Source organism: Oncorhynchus clarkii, chromosome 23 (genome assembly GCF_045791955.1).
Source record: "Oncorhynchus clarkii lewisi isolate Uvic-CL-2024 chromosome 23, UVic_Ocla_1.0, whole genome shotgun sequence".
In the NCBI taxonomy this organism is placed as follows: Eukaryota; Metazoa; Chordata; class Actinopteri; order Salmoniformes; family Salmonidae; genus Oncorhynchus; species Oncorhynchus clarkii.
In genome coordinates this window covers 58,253,876-58,274,489 of record NC_092169.1, presented here as the reverse complement: position 1 = coordinate 58,274,489, position 20,614 = coordinate 58,253,876, and the positions used below count along the sequence as shown (strand labels likewise).

The following is a 20,614-nucleotide window of genomic DNA, read 5'->3' as shown; positions in this document are numbered from 1 at the left end:
ACTGAGCTGACTGACCTGACTGGACCTGACTGAGCTGACTGGACCTGACTGAGCTGACTGGACCTGACTGAGCTGACTGGACCTGACTGAGCTGACTGACCTGACTGGAGCTGACTGGACCTGACTGGACCTGACTGAGCTGACTGACCTGACTGAGCTGACTGGACCTGACTGAGCTGACTGACCTGACTGGACCTGACTGGAGCTGACTGGACCTGACTGGACCTGACTGAGCTGACTGACCTGACTGGAGCTGACTGGACCTGACTGGAGCTGACTGGACCTGACTGGACCTGACTGAGCTGACTGACCTGACTGGACCTGACGGAGCTGACTGACCTGACTGGACCTGACTGGACCTGACGGAGCTGACTGGACCTGACTGGACCTGACGGAGCTGACTGACCTGACTGAGCTGACTGGACCTGGCGGAGCTGACGGAACCCCTCGACAACAATTCAATAATATTCTTTAAGAAATAGAAACAGTATGTGTGGAGGTCCTGGGCTGAAGTGGTTACAAGGTACTCTGTGGTTATGAGGCTGGTTGGACGCACTAACAAATGATCTAAAACAAAGTTAGACGGCTTATGGTAGATCAATTAACACGTAATTATCTGGCAAAAGTTCTGCTGGACATTCCTGCAGTCAGCATGTCAATTGCACATTCCCTCAACTTGAGACAAGGGACATTTTGTTGTTTGACAAAACTGTACATTTTAGTGGTATTTTATTGTCCCCAGCACAAGGTGCACCTGTGTAGTGACCATGCTGTTTAATCAGCTTCTTGATATGCCACACATGTCAAGTGGATGGATTATCTTGGCACAGGAGAAATGCTCACGAACAGGCATGTAAACAAATTTGGGCACAACATTTGAGAGAAATAAGCTTTTTATGCTCATGGAAAATGTCGGGGGTCTTTTATTTCAGCTCATGAAACATGTGACCAACACTCTACATGTTGGGTTTCTATTATTGTCCAGTGTGCTTAGTCCCCTTTTCATTCGTTGTCATGCCGACAAAACTGCATTCCTCGGGCCCTCTGTATTCACACCGTCAAATGAGAATGATCATTCTTGTTCTAGGATTCCAACAGTTTTATTCAACTGTTCTGTTCTAGAATCTCAAGTAAAAGTGCCTATATTTGATCCAAAAGGTCCTATGAAATGTTTTGCCCCCATCGTGCAGCCCGACCTCGGCGTAAGTCTACTTTCCTGTCCGCTGGTTTGTGAGTGTGTCTCAGAGAGACATACCGTTTGGTCACAACTCTTCCTGTCAGACACATCTCTCTCTCCATCTCTCTCTCTCTCCCTCCCTCACATCTCTTTCTCTCCTTCACATCTGTCTCTCTCCCTCCTTCACATCTCTCTCTCTGTTATCTCTCTCCTTCACATCTCTCTCTCTCCTTCACATCTATCTCTCTCTCCCTCCTTCACATCTCTCTCTCTCTTATCTCTCTCCTTCACGTCTATTTCGCTCGCTCTCCTTCACATCTCTGTTATCTCTCTCCTTCACGTCTCTCTCCTCTGTTCTCTCCCTCCTTCACATCTCTCTCTCTCTTATCTCTCTCCTTCACGTCTATTTCGCTCGCTCTCCTTCACATCTCTGTTATCTCTCTCCTTCACGTCTCTCTCCTCTGTTCTCTCTCTCCTTCACATCTCCCTCTCTGTTATCTCTCTCCTAGAACTGAGGACAGAGAATGTTCTGTCCTCTGAAGACTTGTTACAACTTTAAGTGTGAAGTGATTTCATCCCTCTGTGACCAAGAGAAAGTGGTTTTGGTTCAATTCTACTGAATTATTATTATTCTTTTTGTTTCATGTTGAAAGTTTAAAATCTGTGGTGAGAACATCCCCGTGAGATGAGACCGATGCTGCTGCTCTCCTCTTTAATATGACACGTGGGACTCACGGCCAGAGGAAATCGATTTGACCAGAAAATGTTGCACGTCACTCCCTATGCAGATGAGATGGCAGATCTCCCACTCCATCTCAGCTCCTGGCGGTCAGCGCCAGCTGAACAGGGAGACTCAGCTGTTTCGCTGACTGTAAAGCAATTGACATTGTGCAGTTCACAGAGCGCTCTGTACACAACAATGTCAGTCAGGAAACCGGTCCAGAACCGCTATTGGTCCCCTAACTAGAGGAGTTGTTGATATTCAAATGAACAGTACAGTTATACACATGCTATTGGTCCCCTAACTAGAGGAGTTGTTGATATTCAAATGAACAGTATAGTTATACACATGCTATTGGTCCCCTAACTAGAGGAGTTGATATTCAAATGAACTTTACAGTTATACACATGCTATTGGTCCCCTAACTAGAGGAGTTGATATTCAAATTAACAGTACAGTTATACACATGCTATTGGTCCCCTAACTAGAGGAGTTGTTGATATTCAAATGAACAGTACAGTTATACACATGCTGCCCTGGCGTGACAAGGTGAGCTTCTCACAAAGGTCACTATTGGCGTGTGTGAGTCGTGCGTTCATGGTCCGTCCGCACACCGAATATAGTTTGGGATTGTTCCGCAGTTCTTGATGAATGTGATTAATTAGGGGAAGGACATTTGCCCATGATGTTGCCGGTAGTTTAATCACATCACTTCCTGTCAGACACAGGTGATATACAGTTTAGTCACAGTGCTTCCTGTCAGACACAGGTGATATACAGTTTAATCACAGCTCTTCCTGTCAGACACAGGTGATATACAGTTTAGTCACAGCTCTGCCTGTCAGACACAGGTGATATACAGTTTAGTCACAGCACTTCCTGTCATACACAGGTGATATACCGTTTGGTCACAACTATTCTTGTCAGACACAGGTGATATACCGTTTAGTCACAACTCTTCCTGTCAGACACAGGTGATATACAGTTTAATCACAGCTCTTCCTGTCAGACACAGGTGATATACAGTTTAGTCACAGCTCTTCCTGTCAGACATAGGTGATATAAATGAGGTACTCCGGCCTCACATGCGTAGGCAGGCACCACACACACACACACGCACACACACACCACTCTGCATGCCCTGGCCACAGCTGTGCTCTTGGGATGTCTGAGAGGACATCAGGGCGGATCTTGGCAGGGCTCCCTGGGCCACCACCAGGCATCCACTTATCCCCTGGTGAGCTGTGTCCTCCACCTCATTCCCCTCTCCACCCCTCCTCCTTATCTCCCTGGTGAGCTGTGTCCTCCACCTCCTTCCCCTCTCCACCCCTCCTCCTTATCTCCCTGGTGAGCTGTGTCCTCCACCTCCTTCCCCTCTCCACCCCTCCTCCTTATCTCCCTGGTGAGCCGTGTCCTCCACCTCCTTCCCCTCTCCACCCCTCCTCCTTATCTCCCTGGTGAGCCGTGTCCTCCACCTCCTTCCCCTCTCCACCCCTCCTCCTTATCCCCCTGGTGAGCCGTGTCCTCCACCTCCTTCCCCTCTCCACCCCTCCTCCTTATCTCCCTGGTGAGCTGTGTCCTCCACCTCCTTCCCCTCTCCACCCCTCCTCCTTGTCTCCCTGTCCTCCACCTCCTTCCCCTCTCCACCCATCCTCCTTATCTCCCTGGTGAGCTGTGTCCTCCACCTCATTCCCCTCTCCACCCCTCCTCCTTATCTCCCTGGTGAGCTGTGTCCTCCACCTCATTCCCCTCTCCACCCCTCCTCCTTATCTCCCTGGTGAGCTGTGTCCTCCACCTCCTTCCCCTCTCCACCCCTCCTCCTTATCTCCCTGGTGAGCTGTGTCCTCCACCTCATTCCCCTCTCCACCCCTCCTCCTTATCTCCCTGGTGAGCCGTGTCCTCCACCTCCTTCCCCTCTCCACCCCTCCTTATCTCCCTGGTGAGCTGTGTCCTCCACCTCCTTCCCCTCTCCACCCCTCCTCCTTATCTCCCTGTCCTCCACCTCCTTCCCCTCTCCACCCATCCTCCTTATCTCCCTGGTGAGCTGTGTCCTCCACCTCATTCCCCTCTCCACCCCTCCTCCTTATCTCCCTGGTGAGCTGTGTCCTCCACCTCCTTCCCCTCTCCACCCCTCCTCCTTATCTCCCTGTCCTCCACCTCCTTCCCCTCTCCACCCATCCTCCTTATCTCCCTGGTGAGCTGTGTCCTCCACCTCATTCCCCTCTCCACCCTCCTCCTTATCTCCCTGGTGAGCTGTGTCCTCCACCTCCTTCCCCTCTCCACCCCTCCTCCTTATCTCCCTGGTGAGCTGTGTCCTCCACCTCATTCCCCTCTCCACCCCTCCTCCTTATCTCCCTGGTGAGCTGTGTCCTCCACCTCCTTCCCCTCTCCACCCCTCCTCCTTATCTCCCTGGTGAGCTGTGTCCTCCACCTCATTCCCCTCTCCACCCCTCCTCCTTATCTCCCTGGTGAGCCGTGTCCTCCACCTCCTTCCCCTCTCCACCCCTCCTCCTTATCTCCCTGGTGAGCTGTGTCCTCCACCTCCTTCCCCTCTCCACCCCTCCTCCTTATCTCCCTGGTGAGCCGTGTCCTCCACCTCATTCTCCTCTCCACCCCTCCTCCTTATCTCCCTGGCGAGCCGTGTCCTCCACCTCATTCCCCTCTCCACCCCTCCTCCTTATCTCCCTGGTGAGCTGTGTCCTCCACCTCCTTCCCCTCTCTACCCCTCCTCCTTATCTCCCTGGTGAGCCGTGTCCTCCACCTCCTTCCCCTCTCCACCCCTCCTCCTTATCTCCCTGGTGAGCCGTGTCCTCCACCTCATTCCCCTCTCCACCCCTCCTCCTTATCTCCCTGGTGAGCTGTGTCCTCCACCTCCTTCCCCTCTCTACCCCTCCTCCTTATCTCCCTGGCGAGCCGTGTCCTCCACTTCATTCCCCAGCGACCTGGCAAGGTCCTGTACAGATCGTCTGAATAATGAACCGTATTGGAGAGACCTAAACATACATCTCCCTGAGTTAGGGAGACAACGGCGGAATCGCTCTCGCTCTCTCCACCTCTCGCTCTCTCCTCTCTCTCTCTCTCGCTCTCGCTCTCTCTCTTTCGCTCTCTCGCTCTCTCTCTTTCGCTCTCTCGCTCTCTCTTTCGCTCTCTCGCTCTCTCTCTTTCGCTCTCGCTCTCTCTCTCTCGCTCTCTCTCTCGCTCTCTCTCTCCTCTCGCTCTCTCTCGCTCTCTCCTCTCTCGCTATGTCCTCTCGCTCTCTCTCGCTCTCGCTCTCTCCTCTCGCTCTCTCTCGCTCTCTCCTCTCTCTCTCTCTCTCGCTCTCGCTCTCTCCTCTCGCTCTCTCTCGCTCTCTCCTCTCTCTCTCTCTCTCGCTCTCTCCTCTCTCTCTCTCTCGCTCTCTCCACCTCTCACTCTCTCTCTCGCTCTCTCCTCTCTTTCTCGCTCTCTCCTCTCTCTCTCTCTCGCTCTCTCCACCTCTCACTCTCTCTCTCGCTCTCTCCACCTCTCGCTCTCTCTCCACCTCTCGCTTGCTCTCGCTCTCTCTCTCCACCTCTCTCACTCTCTCTCACTCTCTCTCACTCACTCTCTCTCTCTCTCCCTCTCCCTCTCTCTCCACCTCTCTCACACTCTCTCACTCACTCTCTCCCTCTCTCCTCCCTCTCTCCTATCTCTCTCCCTCTCCTCTCTCTCCACCTCTCTCACTCTCTCTCTCTCTCTCACTCATGCTCGCTCTGTCTCTCTCTCTCTCTCTCTCTCTCTCTATCTCTCCTCTCACTCTCTCTGGGCCTCAACTCCTGTAAACCCAGGGGACTGGTACATATTAGAGTTGGGTCTCTGTCGTGGACAACAGCTATTTTAGGATCCGTTCTTATGTGTAAAGAACCAATCACATACTGTCTCATACTCTACATGACCAAAAATATTTGTTCACCTGCTCGTCTAACATCTCATTCCAAAATCATGAGCATTAATATGGAGTTGGTCCCCCTTTGCTGCTATAACAGCCTCCACTCTTCTGGGAAGACTTTCCACTAGATGTTGGAACATGGCTGCTATAACAGCCTCCACTCTTCTGGGAAGGCTTTCCACTAGATGTAGGATCATTGCTGCTATAACAGCCTCCACTCTTCTGGGAAGACTTTCCACTAGATGTTGGAACATGGCTGCTATAACAGCCTCCACTCTTCTGGGAAGGCTTTCCACTAGATGTTGGAACATTGCTGCCGGGACTTGCTTCCATTCGGCCATAAGAGCATTAGTGAGATCTGGGGCACTGATGTTGGGCGATTAGGCCTGGCTCTCAGTCGTGATTCCAATTCATCCCCAAGGTGTTTGATGGGGTTGAGGTTAGGGCTCTGTGCAGGCCAGTCAAGTTCTTCCACACAGATCTCAACAAACCATTTCTGTATGAACCTTGCTTTGTGCATGGGGGGGGGGGGGGGGCATTGTCCTGCTGAAACAGGAAAGGGCCTTCCCCAAATTGTTGCCACAACGTTGGAAGGACGGAATCATCTAGAAGGTCATTGTATGCTGTAGCGATAAGATTTCCCTTCAATGGAAATAAGGGGCCCAAACCATGAAAAACAGCCCCAGAACATTATTGATCCTGCGCCAAACTTTACAGTTGGCACTATGCAATGGGGCAGGTAGCGTTCTCCTGGCATCCGCCAAACCCAGATTTGTCTGTCGGTCTGCCAGATGGTGAAGTCACCCCAGAGAACACGTTTCCACTGCTCCAGAGTCCAATGGCGGTGAGCTTTACAGCACTCCAGCCAACGCCTGGCATTGCACGTGGTGATCTTAGGCTTGTGTGTGGCTGCTCGGCCATGGAAACCCATTTCATGAAGCTCCCGACGAACAGTTCTCGTGCTGACATTGCTCCCAGAGGCAGTTTGGACCTCAGTAGTGAGTGTTGAAACCAAGGACAGATGATTTTTATGCTCTACACGCTTCAGCACTCGGTTGTCCCGTTCTGTGAGCTTGTGTGGCCTGCCACTTCACGTATGAGCCGTTGTTGCTCCTTCACAATAACAGCACTTACAGTTGACCGGGTAGAAATTTGACGAACTGACTTGTTGGGAAGGTGGCATCCTATGACAGTGCCACGTTGAAAGTCACTGAGCTCTTCAGTAAGGCCGTTCTATTGACAATGTTTGTCTATGGAGATTACATGGCTGTGTGCTCGATTTTATACACCTGTCACGCACGGTTTTGGCTGAAATAGCCGAATCGACTCATTTGAAGGGGCATTCCCATACTGCTGTATATATAGTGTACCTTGTCTCTTTTCTTCTTTAGGAGAAACACTGTCAATGTCTCGGCCGTCACTTTCTCTCCCCCTTGCTTCTGACATGTCGTTGTCTGTGAAATATACATGTTCCATTTGTTTCCTATCCCAGTTCCTCTACTGTTTTATCATGTGTATTAATGGCCTCCCAGTTTCTCTACTGTTTTATCATGTGTATTAATGGCCTCCCAGTTCCTCTACTGTTTTATCATGTGTAATAATGGCCTCCCAGTTCCTCTACTGTTTTATCATGTGTATTAATGGCCTCCCAGTTTCTCTACTGTTTTATCATGTGTATTAATGGCCTCCCAGTTCCTCTACTGTTTTATCAGGTGTAATAATGGCCTCCCAGTTCCTCTACTGTTTTATCATGTGTATTAATGGCCTCCCAGTTCCTCTACTGTTTTATCAGGTGTAATAATGGCCTCCCAGTTCCTCTACTGTTTTATCATGTGTATTAATGGCCTCCCAGTTCCTCTACTGCTTTATCATGTGTATTAATGGCCTCCCAGTTCCTCTACTGTTTTATCAGGTGTAATAATGGCCTCCCAGTTCCTCTACTGTTTTATCATGTGTAATCATGGCCTCCCAGTTCCTCTACTGTTTTATCATGTGTAATCATGGCCTCCCAGTTCCTCTACTGTTTTATCATCTGTATTAATGGCCTCCCAGTTCCTCTACTGTTTTATCACATGTAATAATGGCCTCCCAGTTCCTCTACTGTTTTATCATGTGTATTAATGGCCTCCCAATTTCTCTACTGTTTTATCATGTGTATTAATGGCCTCCCAGTTCCTCTACTGTTTTATCATGTGTATTAATGGCCTCCCAATTTCTCTACTGTTTTATCATGTGTATTAATGGCCTCCCAGTTCCTCTACTGTTTTATCATGTGTAATAATGACCTCCCAGTTCCTCTACTGTTTTATCACATGTAATAATGGCCTCCCAGTTTCTCTACTGTTTTATCATGTGTATTAATGGCCTCCCAGTTCCTCTACTGTTTTATCATGTGTATTAATGGCCTCCCAGTTCCTCTACTGTTTTATCACATGTAATAATGGCCTCCCAGTTCCTCTACTGTTTTATCATGTGTATTAATGGCCTCCCAATTTCTCTACTGTTTTATCATGTGTATTAATGGCCTCCCAGTTCCTCTACTGTTTTATCATGTGTATTAATGGCCTCCCAGTTCCTCTACTGGTTTATCATGTGTATTAATGGCCTCCCAGTTCCTCTACTGTTTTATCATGTGTATTAATGGCCTCCCAGTTCCTCTACTGTTTTATCATGTGTAATAATGACCTCCCAGTTCCTCTACTGTTTTATCATGTGTAATAATGACCTCCCAGTTCCTCTACTGTTTTATCACATGTAATAATGACCTCCCAGTTCCTCTACTGTTTTATCACGTGCGACATGGTTTTTCAGCAGAACATTACACATCACGTCTAAAGGGCAAACGTCTCCAGACTAAATGCACTTTGACACAACACATTGACTTACAGGAGGAACGGATGTTACGCCATGCGAGCAGAGATGTAACGTGTTCACCTAACAGCCCTGGGCTCTTCCTGTTTGGACTGCTGACATTTCTGACAGAGCGGGACTGTGTTGCTAACGTAGCGTGACGACGCTAACATTATAATCTCTGCTTTGTGGTTGTGGAGAAGAAAAAACAATCTATCTGCTGTGATTAAAAAACCCCATTGGACAGGAGACAGTCTATTCACATTCTACCAGCTGTTCAACTCGGTATCAGACGTTTACGTTACTCAATGTACGTTTACATTACTCAATGTACGTTTGCATTACTCAATGTACGTTTACATTACTCAATGTACGTTTACATTACTCAATGTACGTTTGCATTACTCAATGTACGTTTGCATTACTCAATGTACGTTTGCATTACTCAATGTACGTTTACATTACTCAATGTACGTTTGCATTACTCAATGTACGTTTGCATTACTCAATGTACGTTTGCATTACTCATTATTCATTATTATACAATGTCATATAACAGTTTACCGCAGCACATGAGAGAGCCTAACCATAGTCGTTGTCTGGATTTTTAAAACCTCATCATCCAAAACAGAAACGTTTCAAGAAATTGAAATGAACGGCCATATTTTCCCGTTAATTAATAACACAAAAAAATACAATGATGAAACTTGGGAAGCCATTTTGAATCCATGTTGTTGGTCCTAGTATCATGTCATGTTAAGAATACATTGAGGGGAGTTATTTATTTCAGTACTTCTGCCATTTTGAATCCATGTTGTTGGTCCTAGTATCGTGTCATGTTCAGAATACGTTGAGGGGAGTTATTTATTTCAGTACTTCTGCCAGTGAATGAAAGCCAGGCTATAGTTACTACGTTGTACTAGATACTACTGCTACATGAGTCATATGATATAGTCAAGTGTCGAGGTCTTCATGGCTCCCGAGTGGCGCAGCGGTCTACTGCACTGCATCTCAGTGCTAGAGGGGTCACTACAGACCCTGGTTCAAATCCACAGCGGTCTAATACACTGCATCTCAGTGCTAGAGGGGTCACTACAGACCCTGGTTCGAATCCAGGCCATATCACCGCGGTCTAATACACAGCATCTCAGTGCTAGAGGGGTCACTACAGACCCTGGTTCGAATCCAGGCCGTATCACTGCGGTCTAATACACTGCATCTCAGTGCTAGAGGCAGACACCCTGGTTCGAATCCAGGCTGTATCACAACCGGGCCGTGATTGGGAGTCCCACCCCCAGTGTCGTTAGGGTTTGGCCGGGGGGGTACATTACGTCATTGTAAATAAGAATTTGTTCTTAACTGACCGGCCTAGTTAAATAATGATACTTTAAAAACATTTTTTTTTTTTTTTTACTATTGTACCTGTTGTCGTCGTATCTGTGGTTCATCCTGCGGCTCGTGGCGATGTCACGTCCCTCACTTTCAGTGTCGAGTGGGCTTACCGCTTCCTCATACATATTACTGCTGGAGATAATGCATCTATGAAGGGTAATGATAAGGTAATGGTTCTTCCAGGACATCCTGCTATACACGAGGGTCAACTGCCTTTAGCTCAGGTGTAAAGGACGTCCCTCTCTTTGCTCAGCTACGACCACCTCCTCCTTATTCAGAACGTACCTGGCGCCAACTCAGAGCACCTCTGCTTTACAAAAACACGTGACGACACCTTCTTCGAGTGTCTTATCTGATCGCTCCATCTCAGAAGCTAATGAGGGACACTTAAGGCTGAGGAGCGCGCTTCTCTCTCTCACACACACACACCCACACACACACACACACACCACACACCACACACACAGAGAGAGAGAGAGAGAGAGAGAGAGCGAGAGAGAGAGACACACACACACACACACACACAGAGAGAGAGAGACACAACACACACACAGACACACAGAGAGAGAGAGACACACACACACACACACACACACACACACACACACACACAGAGAGAGCTGCCACTAACATGTACACCAGCCTGTCTAGCTCTGTATCTAGCTAGTCATCTCTTGCTAAAGGAAGTAATTAAGTCGTTTTGGGAGGAGATTTGTCTGTTTTAATCACCTTCCTGGACTGCAGCCAGTTGTACTGTGTCTCGCACGCACACACACACACACACACACACACACACGCGGTATTGTCCTGTCATCTCAGCACTGTAGGACGGCCAGGTAATAAGAACTGAAGAGAGAGGGTTTTGTTTTCCTGTAGTGAATTGTCATGATGGATCTGAAGCAGTGGCTCAATAAAACACTAACCCTGTTGTTGTGATTACATGATATCACCTGACTGGCTCGTCAAACCACTTCGGACAAATTGAGCCAGATGATTGGTTGGTCCTCTAGCAGAATAGCTCCAGTTTTTTGTTGATATCTAGAGAAAATCCCCCCCAGAGAAGGATATGGTCCCTTTGTAATTTGTAATCCCATTCAGTACTCTGACTTCTCTGTGACAGATACAGTGGCTAGATAGATGCTAGACTGTTGTCGTCGTCTCCCCCCATCCCGTTTAGTACCCTTGGGTTTGTTTGGATGTTATTCTCTAGAGATCAGTATGACAGGGAACGTGTGCTGAACAGACCTCCTATAAGGGGACTTCCTCACATCTCTTTTATCTGCTGGTCTGTTCCATTGTCTTCGATAAATACAACCGAGATGGACTAGTCCATTTAGTTCTGAATCAGAGCTCCACTATTCCACCAATACAACCTCGATGGACTAGTCCATTTAGTTCTGAATCAGAGCTCCACTATTCCACCAATACAACCGAGATGGACTAGTCCATTTAGTTCTGAATCAGAGCTCCACTATTCCACCAATACAACCTAGATGGACTAGTCCATTTAGTTCTGAATCAGAGCTCTACCAATACAACCGAGATGGACTAGTCCATTTAGTTCTGAATCAGAGCTCCACTATTCCACTAATACAACCGAGATGGACTAGTCCATTTAGTTCTGAATCAGAGCTCTATCAATACAACCTAGATGGACTAGTCCATTTAGTTCTGAATCAGAGCTCCACTATTCCACCAATACAATCTAGATGGACTAGTCCATTTAATTCTGAATCAGAGCTCCACTATTCCACCAATACAACCTAGATGGACTAGTCCATTTAGTTCTGAATCAGAGCTCTACCAATACAACCTAGATGGACTAGTCCATTTAGTTCTGAATCAGAGCTCTACCAATACAACCTAGATGGACTAGTCCATTTAGTTCTGAATCAGAGCTCTACCAATTCAACCTAGATGGACTAGTCCATTTAGTTCTGAATCAGAGCTCTACCAATACAACCTAGATGGACTAGTCCATTTAGTTCTGAATCAGAGCTTCACTATTCCACCAATACAACCGAGATGGACTAGTCCATTTAGTTCTGAATCAGAGCTCTACCAATACAACCTAGATGGACTAGTCCATTTAGTTCTGAATCAGAGCTCTACCAATACAACCTAGATGGACTAGTCCATTTAGTTCTGAATCAGAGCTCTACCAATACAACCTAGATGGACTAGTCTAGTAGTTCTGAATCAGAGCTCCGGTTTTCCACGGTCATCTCACTGGCTTTTCTACTGTACGTGAAACACACCATAACCACAGGATTCATCATATCTGAGTGATTCATAATGTGATGCTGCTGGGTCTTCCATGGTTCCTCTCGCACTTATACTACAGCGTTGTTCAATACTCCATGCTGATTGGCTAGGAGGGTATATTCTAGAGCGTTGATTCCTTTCAGATATACAGACAGTTGGACAAGATATTGGACACCACCTGAAGTAGACCCACTTAAATATGACAGCAACACATCACTACCCAGTCTCTCATGTTAACTAGTATAACTAGTCCCCTGATCACCATCACTACCCAGTCTCTCATGTTAACTAGTATAACTAGTCCCCTGATCACCACCACTACCCAGTCTTTCATGTTATCCAGTATAACTAGTCCCCTGATCACCGTCACTACCCAGTCTCTCATGTTAACCAGTATAACTAGTCCCCTGATCACCGTCACTACCCAGTCTCTCATGTTAACTAGTATAACTAGTCCCCTGATCACCGTCACTACCCAGTCTCTCATGTTAACTAGTATAACTAGTCCCCTGATCACTGTCACTACCCAATCTCTCATGTTAACTAGTATAGCTAGTCCCCTGATCACCGTCACTACCCAGTCTCTCATGTTAACTAGTATAACTAGTCCCCTGATCACCGTCACTACCCAGTCTCTCATGTTAACTAGTATAACTAGTCCCCTGATCACCGTCACTACCCAGTCTCTCATGGTAACTAGTATAACTAGTCCCCTGATCACCGTCACTACCCAGTCTCTCATGTTAACCAGTATAACTAGTCCCCTGATCACCGTCACTACCCAGTCTCTCATGTTAACTAGTATAACTAGTCCCCTGATCACTGTCACTACCCAGTCTCTCATGTTAACTAGTATAACTAGTCCCCTGATCACCGTCACTACCCAATCTCTCATGTTAACTAGTATAGCTAGTCCCCTGATCACCGTCACTACCCAGTCTCTCATGTTAACTAGTATAACTAGTCCCCTGATCACCGTCACTACCCAGTCTCTCATGTTAACTAGTATAACTAGTCCCCTGATCACCGTCACTACCCAGTCTCTCATGGTAACTAGTATAACTAGTCCCCTGATCACCGTCACTACCCAGTCTTTCATGTTAACTAGTATAACTAGTCCCCTGATCACCATCACTACCCAGTCTCTCATGTTAACTAGTATAACTAGTCCCCTGATTCACCGTCACTACCCAGTCTCTCATGTTAACTAGTATAACTAGTCCCCTTTATCACCATCACTACCCAGTCTCTCATGTTAACTAGTATAACTAGTCCCCTGATTCACCGTCACTACCCAGTCTCTCATGTTAACTAGTATAACTAGTCCCCTTTATCACCATCACTACCCAGTCTATGTAGTGTGGGCCTCTCCCAGTAGGTTGTAGGACCCACACATCAGATAGATAGTGATAGTATAGTCTCCTTATCCCTCTCTGTGGGCCTCTCCCAGTAGGTTGTAGGACCCACACATCAGATAGATAGTGATAGTAAAGTCTCCTTACCCCTCTCTGTGGGCCTCTCCCTTCTCCAGTTCCTGTATAACTCCCAGTAGGACCTTGATGGTCTCCTGGCTGGAGGAGATCAGGTTCTCCATGGCCTGAAGCTGTGATTTCACGTCCTCTCCTCCCTCCCCTTTCTGAGTCAGTACCGGTACTATCTGCTTACAGGCCCCCCCGGGGTTAACTCCCCCCGTAGTCGATACGGTCGCTGGTTCGACCCCGCTACTTCTACATCCCAGCGCCTCCCCCGTGGTCCGGGCCGACAGCGTCTGTGGCGAGAACGTCTGTGGCGAGAACGTCTGTGATGAGAACGTTGCCGGTTCATGACACTGTGCCTGAGTAGTGCAGCCAGCGGCCCGCGGGAGAGTCTGAGACTCTAGTCCATTCAGCTCCAGTCCCTTCATTCGTTTGCTCCGTGCTGTCGGGCTCTCCAGACACTCCACCTGGGTCAGAGAGTTCCAGGAGATGGGGCCGGTCACCTTGGAGGCTGAGGAAGACCCTCTCATGTCCCCCGGCAGAGTCCTGCTAGAGCCTGGCTCCTCCGAGTGGAGCAGCTGCCGTTTACCGGCCGGACAGTCCGAGGAGTCCAGTTCCCTGTGTTCTAGTCCTTCCAGGGGGTTGGAGCTGACGCTGCAGATCTGGTAGTCGGTGGCCTGTGGGTTGGAGTCGACGCTGCAGATCTGGTAGTCGGTGGCCTGTGGGTTGGAGTCGACGCTGCAGATCTGGTAGTCAGTGGCCTGTGGGTTGGAGTCGGGCGTGTTGGAGGTAGAGGGGCCGTCTGTGAGCATCAGACAGTCAGAGTAGAGGACGTCGTCTGTACAGTGCTTCTCCACCGTAGCTATGCACTCCGTAGTATGCAACAAGGCTCTGGTTCTCTGTACTACTCCTCCTCCTCCACCGCAGGCGCCCCTGTCCCCTAAACGCTCCACAGCTCTGGAGTGCTTGACGTCGATGACAAACCCATTGTTGTGGCCCTTGTCTCTCTCCACATGCTTGGTGTGGCTGTGGCCCTTCTTCCTCTCCATGGGAAAGGTCTTGTAACGGCTCCTGAGGTCCGGGGACGTCTGGACCCCTGTGCTCTTGGTGACGTTGGGGATGGAGCGCCGAGCGGGCACTGTCATGTACTTGCGGTACGCCACCTTGGGGGAAAACGGTTTAGACACATTACAGAGTAAACAACAACAACAACATTGACACATTACAGAGTAAACAACAACAACAACATTGACACATTACAGAGTAAACAACAACAACAACATTGACACATTACAGAGTAAACAACAACAACAACATTGACACATTACAGAGTAAACAACAACAGCATTGACACATTACAGAGTAAACAACAACAACAACATTGACACATTACAGAGTAAACAACAACAACAACATTGACACATTACAGAGTAAACAACAACAACAACTTTGACACATTACAGAGTAAACAACAACAACATTGACACATTACAGAGTAAACAACAACAACAACATTGACACATTACAGAGTAAACAACAACAACAACATTGAGAACCACTCAGCGTTTTGAGACATTATAAACCAGGGTTTACCTAACACCCTCCTGGGGACCTGGAGGGCTGCTCATTTAGGCTGTTACCGTAGTGCTTCACAGCTGATTCAAATCATGAACTCATGATGAAATAAAAAGCCTAATGTGCCGCCCTGGGAGTCCCCAGGACCGTGTGTCTTCTATTCCACTGGTCCTAGTACAGTAATACATTCATACATGTTCCCCCGAACCAAAGGGAGGGTTGGTTACAGACCTTGTAGGAGCCTGGCTTGCCCCCCTTCCCGGCCATCTGTAGAGCGGCCTCTCTCTGCTCGTTCTGCGCCTCGCAGATGTCCTTGAATCTCACCTGGAGGGCCTTGTTTCTCTTCCGTACCTACGATACAACTTTAAGGTCATATTTAAAACACTGGTCTTTTTTTTTTTGTTGCAATCTTGATGTTATTCTCGATCTCCCAGACGCCGCACACCCACGGACACACAGACACCGCACACCCACGGACACACACAGACACCACACACACACGGACACACACACAGACACACACACGGACACACACACGGACACACACAGACACCACACACACACGGACACACACACAGACACACACACGGACACACACAGACACCACACACACACGGACACACACACAGACACACACACGGACACACACACGGACACACACAGACACCACACACACACGGACACACACACAGACACACACACGGACACAAACACACGGACACACCTGCTGCTGTGACCTGCTGCTGGTGTCCAGGAAGGAATATTTGACCTCCAGGGCCAGCGAGGCGGAAGGGGAGGGGGTGAGCGCCACCTCTGAATCCGACTCGGAGTTGGTGAGCATGCTTTTATCTCCCTCCGCCTTGCTAACCATGGTTCCTTAGAGAGAGAGAGAGAGATGGTGTTAGTCACTGTGGTGTTTGAGAGAGAGAGACAGAGAGAGAGAGAGAGAGAGAGAGAGAGGAGGGGAGATATAGTGTTAGTTTCTCTCTCTGATTGGAGACCTTATTCACAGTAGAGGGAGGGAGGGAGGGAGGGAGGGAGGTATAGTGTTAGTTTCTCTCTCTGATTGGGAGACCTTATTCACGGTAGAGGGATGGAGGGAGGGAGGGAGGGAGGGAGGTATAGTGTTAGTTTCTCTCTCTCATTGGAGACCTTATTCACAGTGGAGGGAGGGAGGGAGGGAGGGAGGGAGGGAGGGGAGGTATAGTGTTAGTTTCTCTCTCTGATTGGAGACCTTATTCACAGTGGAGGGAGGGAGGGAGGGAGGGAGGGAGGGAGGGAGGGAGGAAGGGAGGGAGGGAGGGAGATATAGTGTTAGTTTCTCTCTCTGATTGGAGACCTTATTCACAGTGGAGGGAGGGAGGGAGGGAGGGAGGGAGGTATAGTGTTAGTTTCTCTCTCTGATTGGGAGACCTTATTCACGGTAGAGGGAGGGAGGGAGGGAGGTATAGTGTTAGTTTCTCTCTCTCATTGGAGACCTTATTCACGGTAGAGGGAGGGAGGGAGGGAGGAAGGGAGGGAGGGAGGGAGGTATAGTGTTAGTTTCTCTCTCTGATTGGGAGACCTTATTCACGGTAGAGGGAGGGAGGGAGGGAGGGAGGTATAGTGTTAGTTTCTCTCTCTGATTGGAGACCTTATTCACAGTGGAGGGAGGGAGGAAGGGAGGGAGGGAGGGAGGGAGGTATAGTGTTAGTTTCTCTCTCTGATTGGGAGACCTTATTCACGGTGGAGGGAGGGAGGGAGGGAGATATAGTGTTAGTTTCTCTCTGATTGGGAGACCTTATTCACGGTAGAGGGAGGGAGGGAGGGAGGGAGGGAGGGAGATATAGTGTTAGTTTCTCTCTCTGATTGGGAGACCTTATTTGCGGTAGAGGGAGGGAGGGAGGGATGGAGGGAGGGAGGTATAGTGTTAGTTTCTCTCTCTCATTGGAGACCTTATTCACGGTAGAGGGAGGGAGGAAGGGAGGGAGGGAGGGAGGGAGGTATAGTGTTAGTTTCTCTCTCTGATTGGGAGACCTTATTCACGGTAGAGGGAGGGAGGGAGGGAGGAAGGGGAGGTATAGTGTTAGTTTCTCTCTCTCATTGGAGACCTTATTCACGGTAGAGGGAGGGAGGAAGGGAGGGAGGGAGGGAGGGAGGGAGGTATAGTGTTAGTTTCTCTCTCTGATTGGGAGACCTTATTCACGGTAGAGGGAGGGAGGGAGGGAGGAAGGGGAGGTATAGTGTTAGTTTCTCTCTCTGATTGGGAGACCTTATTCACGGTAGAGGGAGGGAGGGAGGGAGGGAGATATAGTGTTAGTTTCTCTCTCTGATTGGGAGACCTTATTCACAGTGGAGGGAGGGAGGGAGGGAGGGAGGGAGGGAGGTATAGTGTTAGTTTCTCTCTCTGATTGGGAGACCTTATTCACGGTAGAGGGAGGGAGGGAGGGAGGGAGGGAGGGAGGGAGGGAGGGAGGGAGGAAGGGGAGGTATAGTGTTAGTTTCTCTCTCTGATTGGGAGACCTTATTCACGGTAGAGGGAGGGAGGGAGGGGGGGGGGGAGGGAGGGAGGGAGGGAGATATAGTGTTAGTTTCTCTCTCTGATTGGGAGACCTTATTCACGGTAGAGGGAGGGAGGGAGGGAGGAAGGAAGGGAGGGAGGGAGGAAGGGGAGGTATAGTGTTAGTTTCTCTCTCTGATTGGGAGACCTTATTCACGGTAGAGGGAGGGAGGGAGGGAGGAAGGGGAGGTATAGTGTTAGTTTCTCTCTCTGATTGGGAGACCTTATTCACGGTAGAGGGAGGGAGGGAGGGAGGGAGATATAGTGTTAGTTTCTCTCTCTGATTGGGAGACCTTATTCACAGTGGAGGGAGGGAGGGAGGGAGGGAGGGAGGGAGGGAGATATAGTGTTAGTTTCTCTCTCTGATTGGGAGACCTTATTCACAGTGGAGGGAGGGAGGGAGGGAGGGAGGGAGGAAGGGGAGGTATAGTGTTAGTTTCTCTCTCTGATTGGGAGACCTTATTCACGGTAGAGGGAGGGAGGGAGGGGGGGAGGGAGGGAGGGAGGGAGGGAGATATAGTGTTAGTTTCTCTCTCTGATTGGGAGACCTTATTCACGGTAGAGGGAGGGAGGGAGGGAGGAAGGAAGGGAGGGAGGGAGGAAGGGGAGGTATAGTGTTAGTTTCTCTCTCTGATTGGGAGACCTTATTCACGGTAGAGGGAGGGAGGGAGGGAGGAAGGAAGGGAGGGAGGGAGGGAGGGAGTGAGGGAGGGAGGGAGATATAGTGTTAGTTTCTCTCTCTGATTGGGAGACCTTATTCACAGTGGAGGGAGGGAGGGAGGGAGGGAGGTATAGTGTTAGTTTCTCTCTCTGATTGGGAGACCTTATTCACGGTAGAGGGAGGGAGGGAGGGAGGTATAGTGTTAGTTTCTCTCTCTGATTGGGAGACCTTATTCACGGTAGAGGGAGGGAGGGAGGGAGGGAGGGAGGGAGGGAGGGAGGGAGGGAGGGAGGGAGGGAGGGAGATATAGTGTTAGTTTCTCTCTCTGATTGGAGACCTTATTCACGGTAGAGGGAGGGAGGGAGGGAGGGAGGGAGGGAGGGAGGTATAGTGTTAGTTTCTCTCTCTGATTGGGAGACCTTATTCACGGTAGAGGGAGGGAGGGAGGGAGGGAGATATAGTGTTAGTTTCTCTCTCTGATTGGGAGACCTTATTCACGGTAGAGGGAGGGAGGGAGGGAGGAAGGGGAGGTATAGTGTTAGTTTCTCTCTCTGATTGGGAGACCTTATTCACGGTAGAGGGAGGGAGGGAGGGAGGGAGATATAGTGTTAGTTTCTCTCTCTGATTGGGAGACCTTATTCACGGTAGAGGGAGGGAGGGAGGGAGGAAGGGGAGGTATAGTGTTAGTTTCTCTCTCTGATTGGAGACCTTATTCACAGTAGAGGGAGGGAGGGAGGGAGGGAGGGAGGTATAGTGTTAGTTTCTCTCTCTCATTGGAGACCTTATTCACAGTGGAGGGAGGGAGGGAGGGAGGGGAGGTATAGTGTTAGTTTCTCTCTCTGATTGGAGACCTTATTCACAGTGGAGGGAGGGAGGGAGGGAGGGAGGAAGGGAGGGAGGGAGGGAGATATAGTGTTAGTTTCTCTCTCTGATTGGAGACCTTATTCACAGTGGATGGAGGGAGGGAGGGAGGGAGGGAGGGAGGTATAGTGTTAGTTTCTCTCTCTGATTGGGAGACCTTATTCACGGTAGAGGGAGGGAGGGAGGGAGGGAGGGAGGTATAGTGTTAGTTTCTCTCTCTCATTGGAGACCTTATTCACGGTAGAGGGAGGGAGGGAGGGAGGAAGGGAGGGAGGGAGGTATAGTGTTAGTTTCTCTCTCTGATTGGGAGACCTTATTCACGGTAGAGGGAGGGAGGGAGGGAGGGAGGGAGGGAGGGAGGGAGGTATAGTGTTAGTTTCTCTCTCTGATTGGAGACCTTATTCACAGTGGAGGGAGGGAGGAAGGGAGGGAGGGAGGGAGGTATAGTGTTAGTTTCTCTCTCTGATTGGGAGACCTTATTCACGGTGGAGGGAGGGAGGGAGGGAGATATAGTGTTAGTTTCTCTCTCTGATTGGGAGACCTTATTTGCGGTAGAGGGAGGGAGGGAGGGATGGAGGGAGGGAGGGAGGGAGGTATAGTGTTAGTTTCTCTCTCTCATTGGAGACCTTATTCACGGTAGAGGGAGGGAGGAAGGGAGGGAGGGAGGGAGGGAGGGAGGTATAGTGTTAGTTTCTCTCTCTGATTGGGAGACCTTATTCACGGTAGAGGGAGGGAGGGAGGGAGGAAGGGGAGGTATAGTGTTAGTTTCTCTCTCTCATTGGAGACCTTATTCACGGTAGAGGGAGGGAGGAAGGGAGGGAGGGAGGGAGGGAGGTATAGTGTTAGTTTCTCTCTCTGATTGGGAGACCTTATTCACGGTAGAGGGAGGGAGGGAGGGAGGAAGGGGAGGTATAGTGTTAGTTTCTCTCTCTGATTGGGAGACCTTATTCACGGTAGAGGGAGGGAGGGAGGGAGGGAGATATAGTGTTAGTTTCTCTCTCTGATTGGGAGACCTTATTCACAGTGGAGGGAGGGAGGGAGGGAGGGAGGGAGGTATAGTGTTAGTTTCTCTCTCTGATTGGGAGACCTTATTCACGGTAGAGGGAGGGAGGGAGGGAGGAAGGAAGGGAGGGAGGGAGGAAGGGGAGGTATAGTGTTAGTTTCTCTCTCTGATTGGGAGACCTTATTCAC

General features: G+C 49.3%; 2 protein-coding genes across 9 annotated transcripts in view; one reads left to right on the top strand and one right to left on the bottom strand.

Annotated features, from left to right (window-relative positions):
- Positions 1-16,233, bottom strand: part of LOC139381120 (inhibitory synaptic factor 2A) — a 41,262-nt gene extending 25,029 nt beyond the window's left edge. The window contains exons 1-3 of the mRNA XM_071124417.1: positions 16,087-16,233; positions 15,594-15,713; positions 13,815-14,950 (exon numbers count right to left, since the gene is read on the bottom strand). Of these exons, the coding sequence (XP_070980518.1) occupies positions 13,815-14,950; positions 15,594-15,713; positions 16,087-16,233 (1,403 nt within the window). The remainder of the gene's footprint in view (positions 1-13,814; positions 14,951-15,593; positions 15,714-16,086) is intronic.
- Positions 1-20,614, top strand: part of LOC139381119 (dedicator of cytokinesis 1) — a 547,069-nt gene that overhangs the window by 231,466 nt on the left and 294,989 nt on the right. The gene's annotated exons all lie outside the window — the stretch shown is intronic.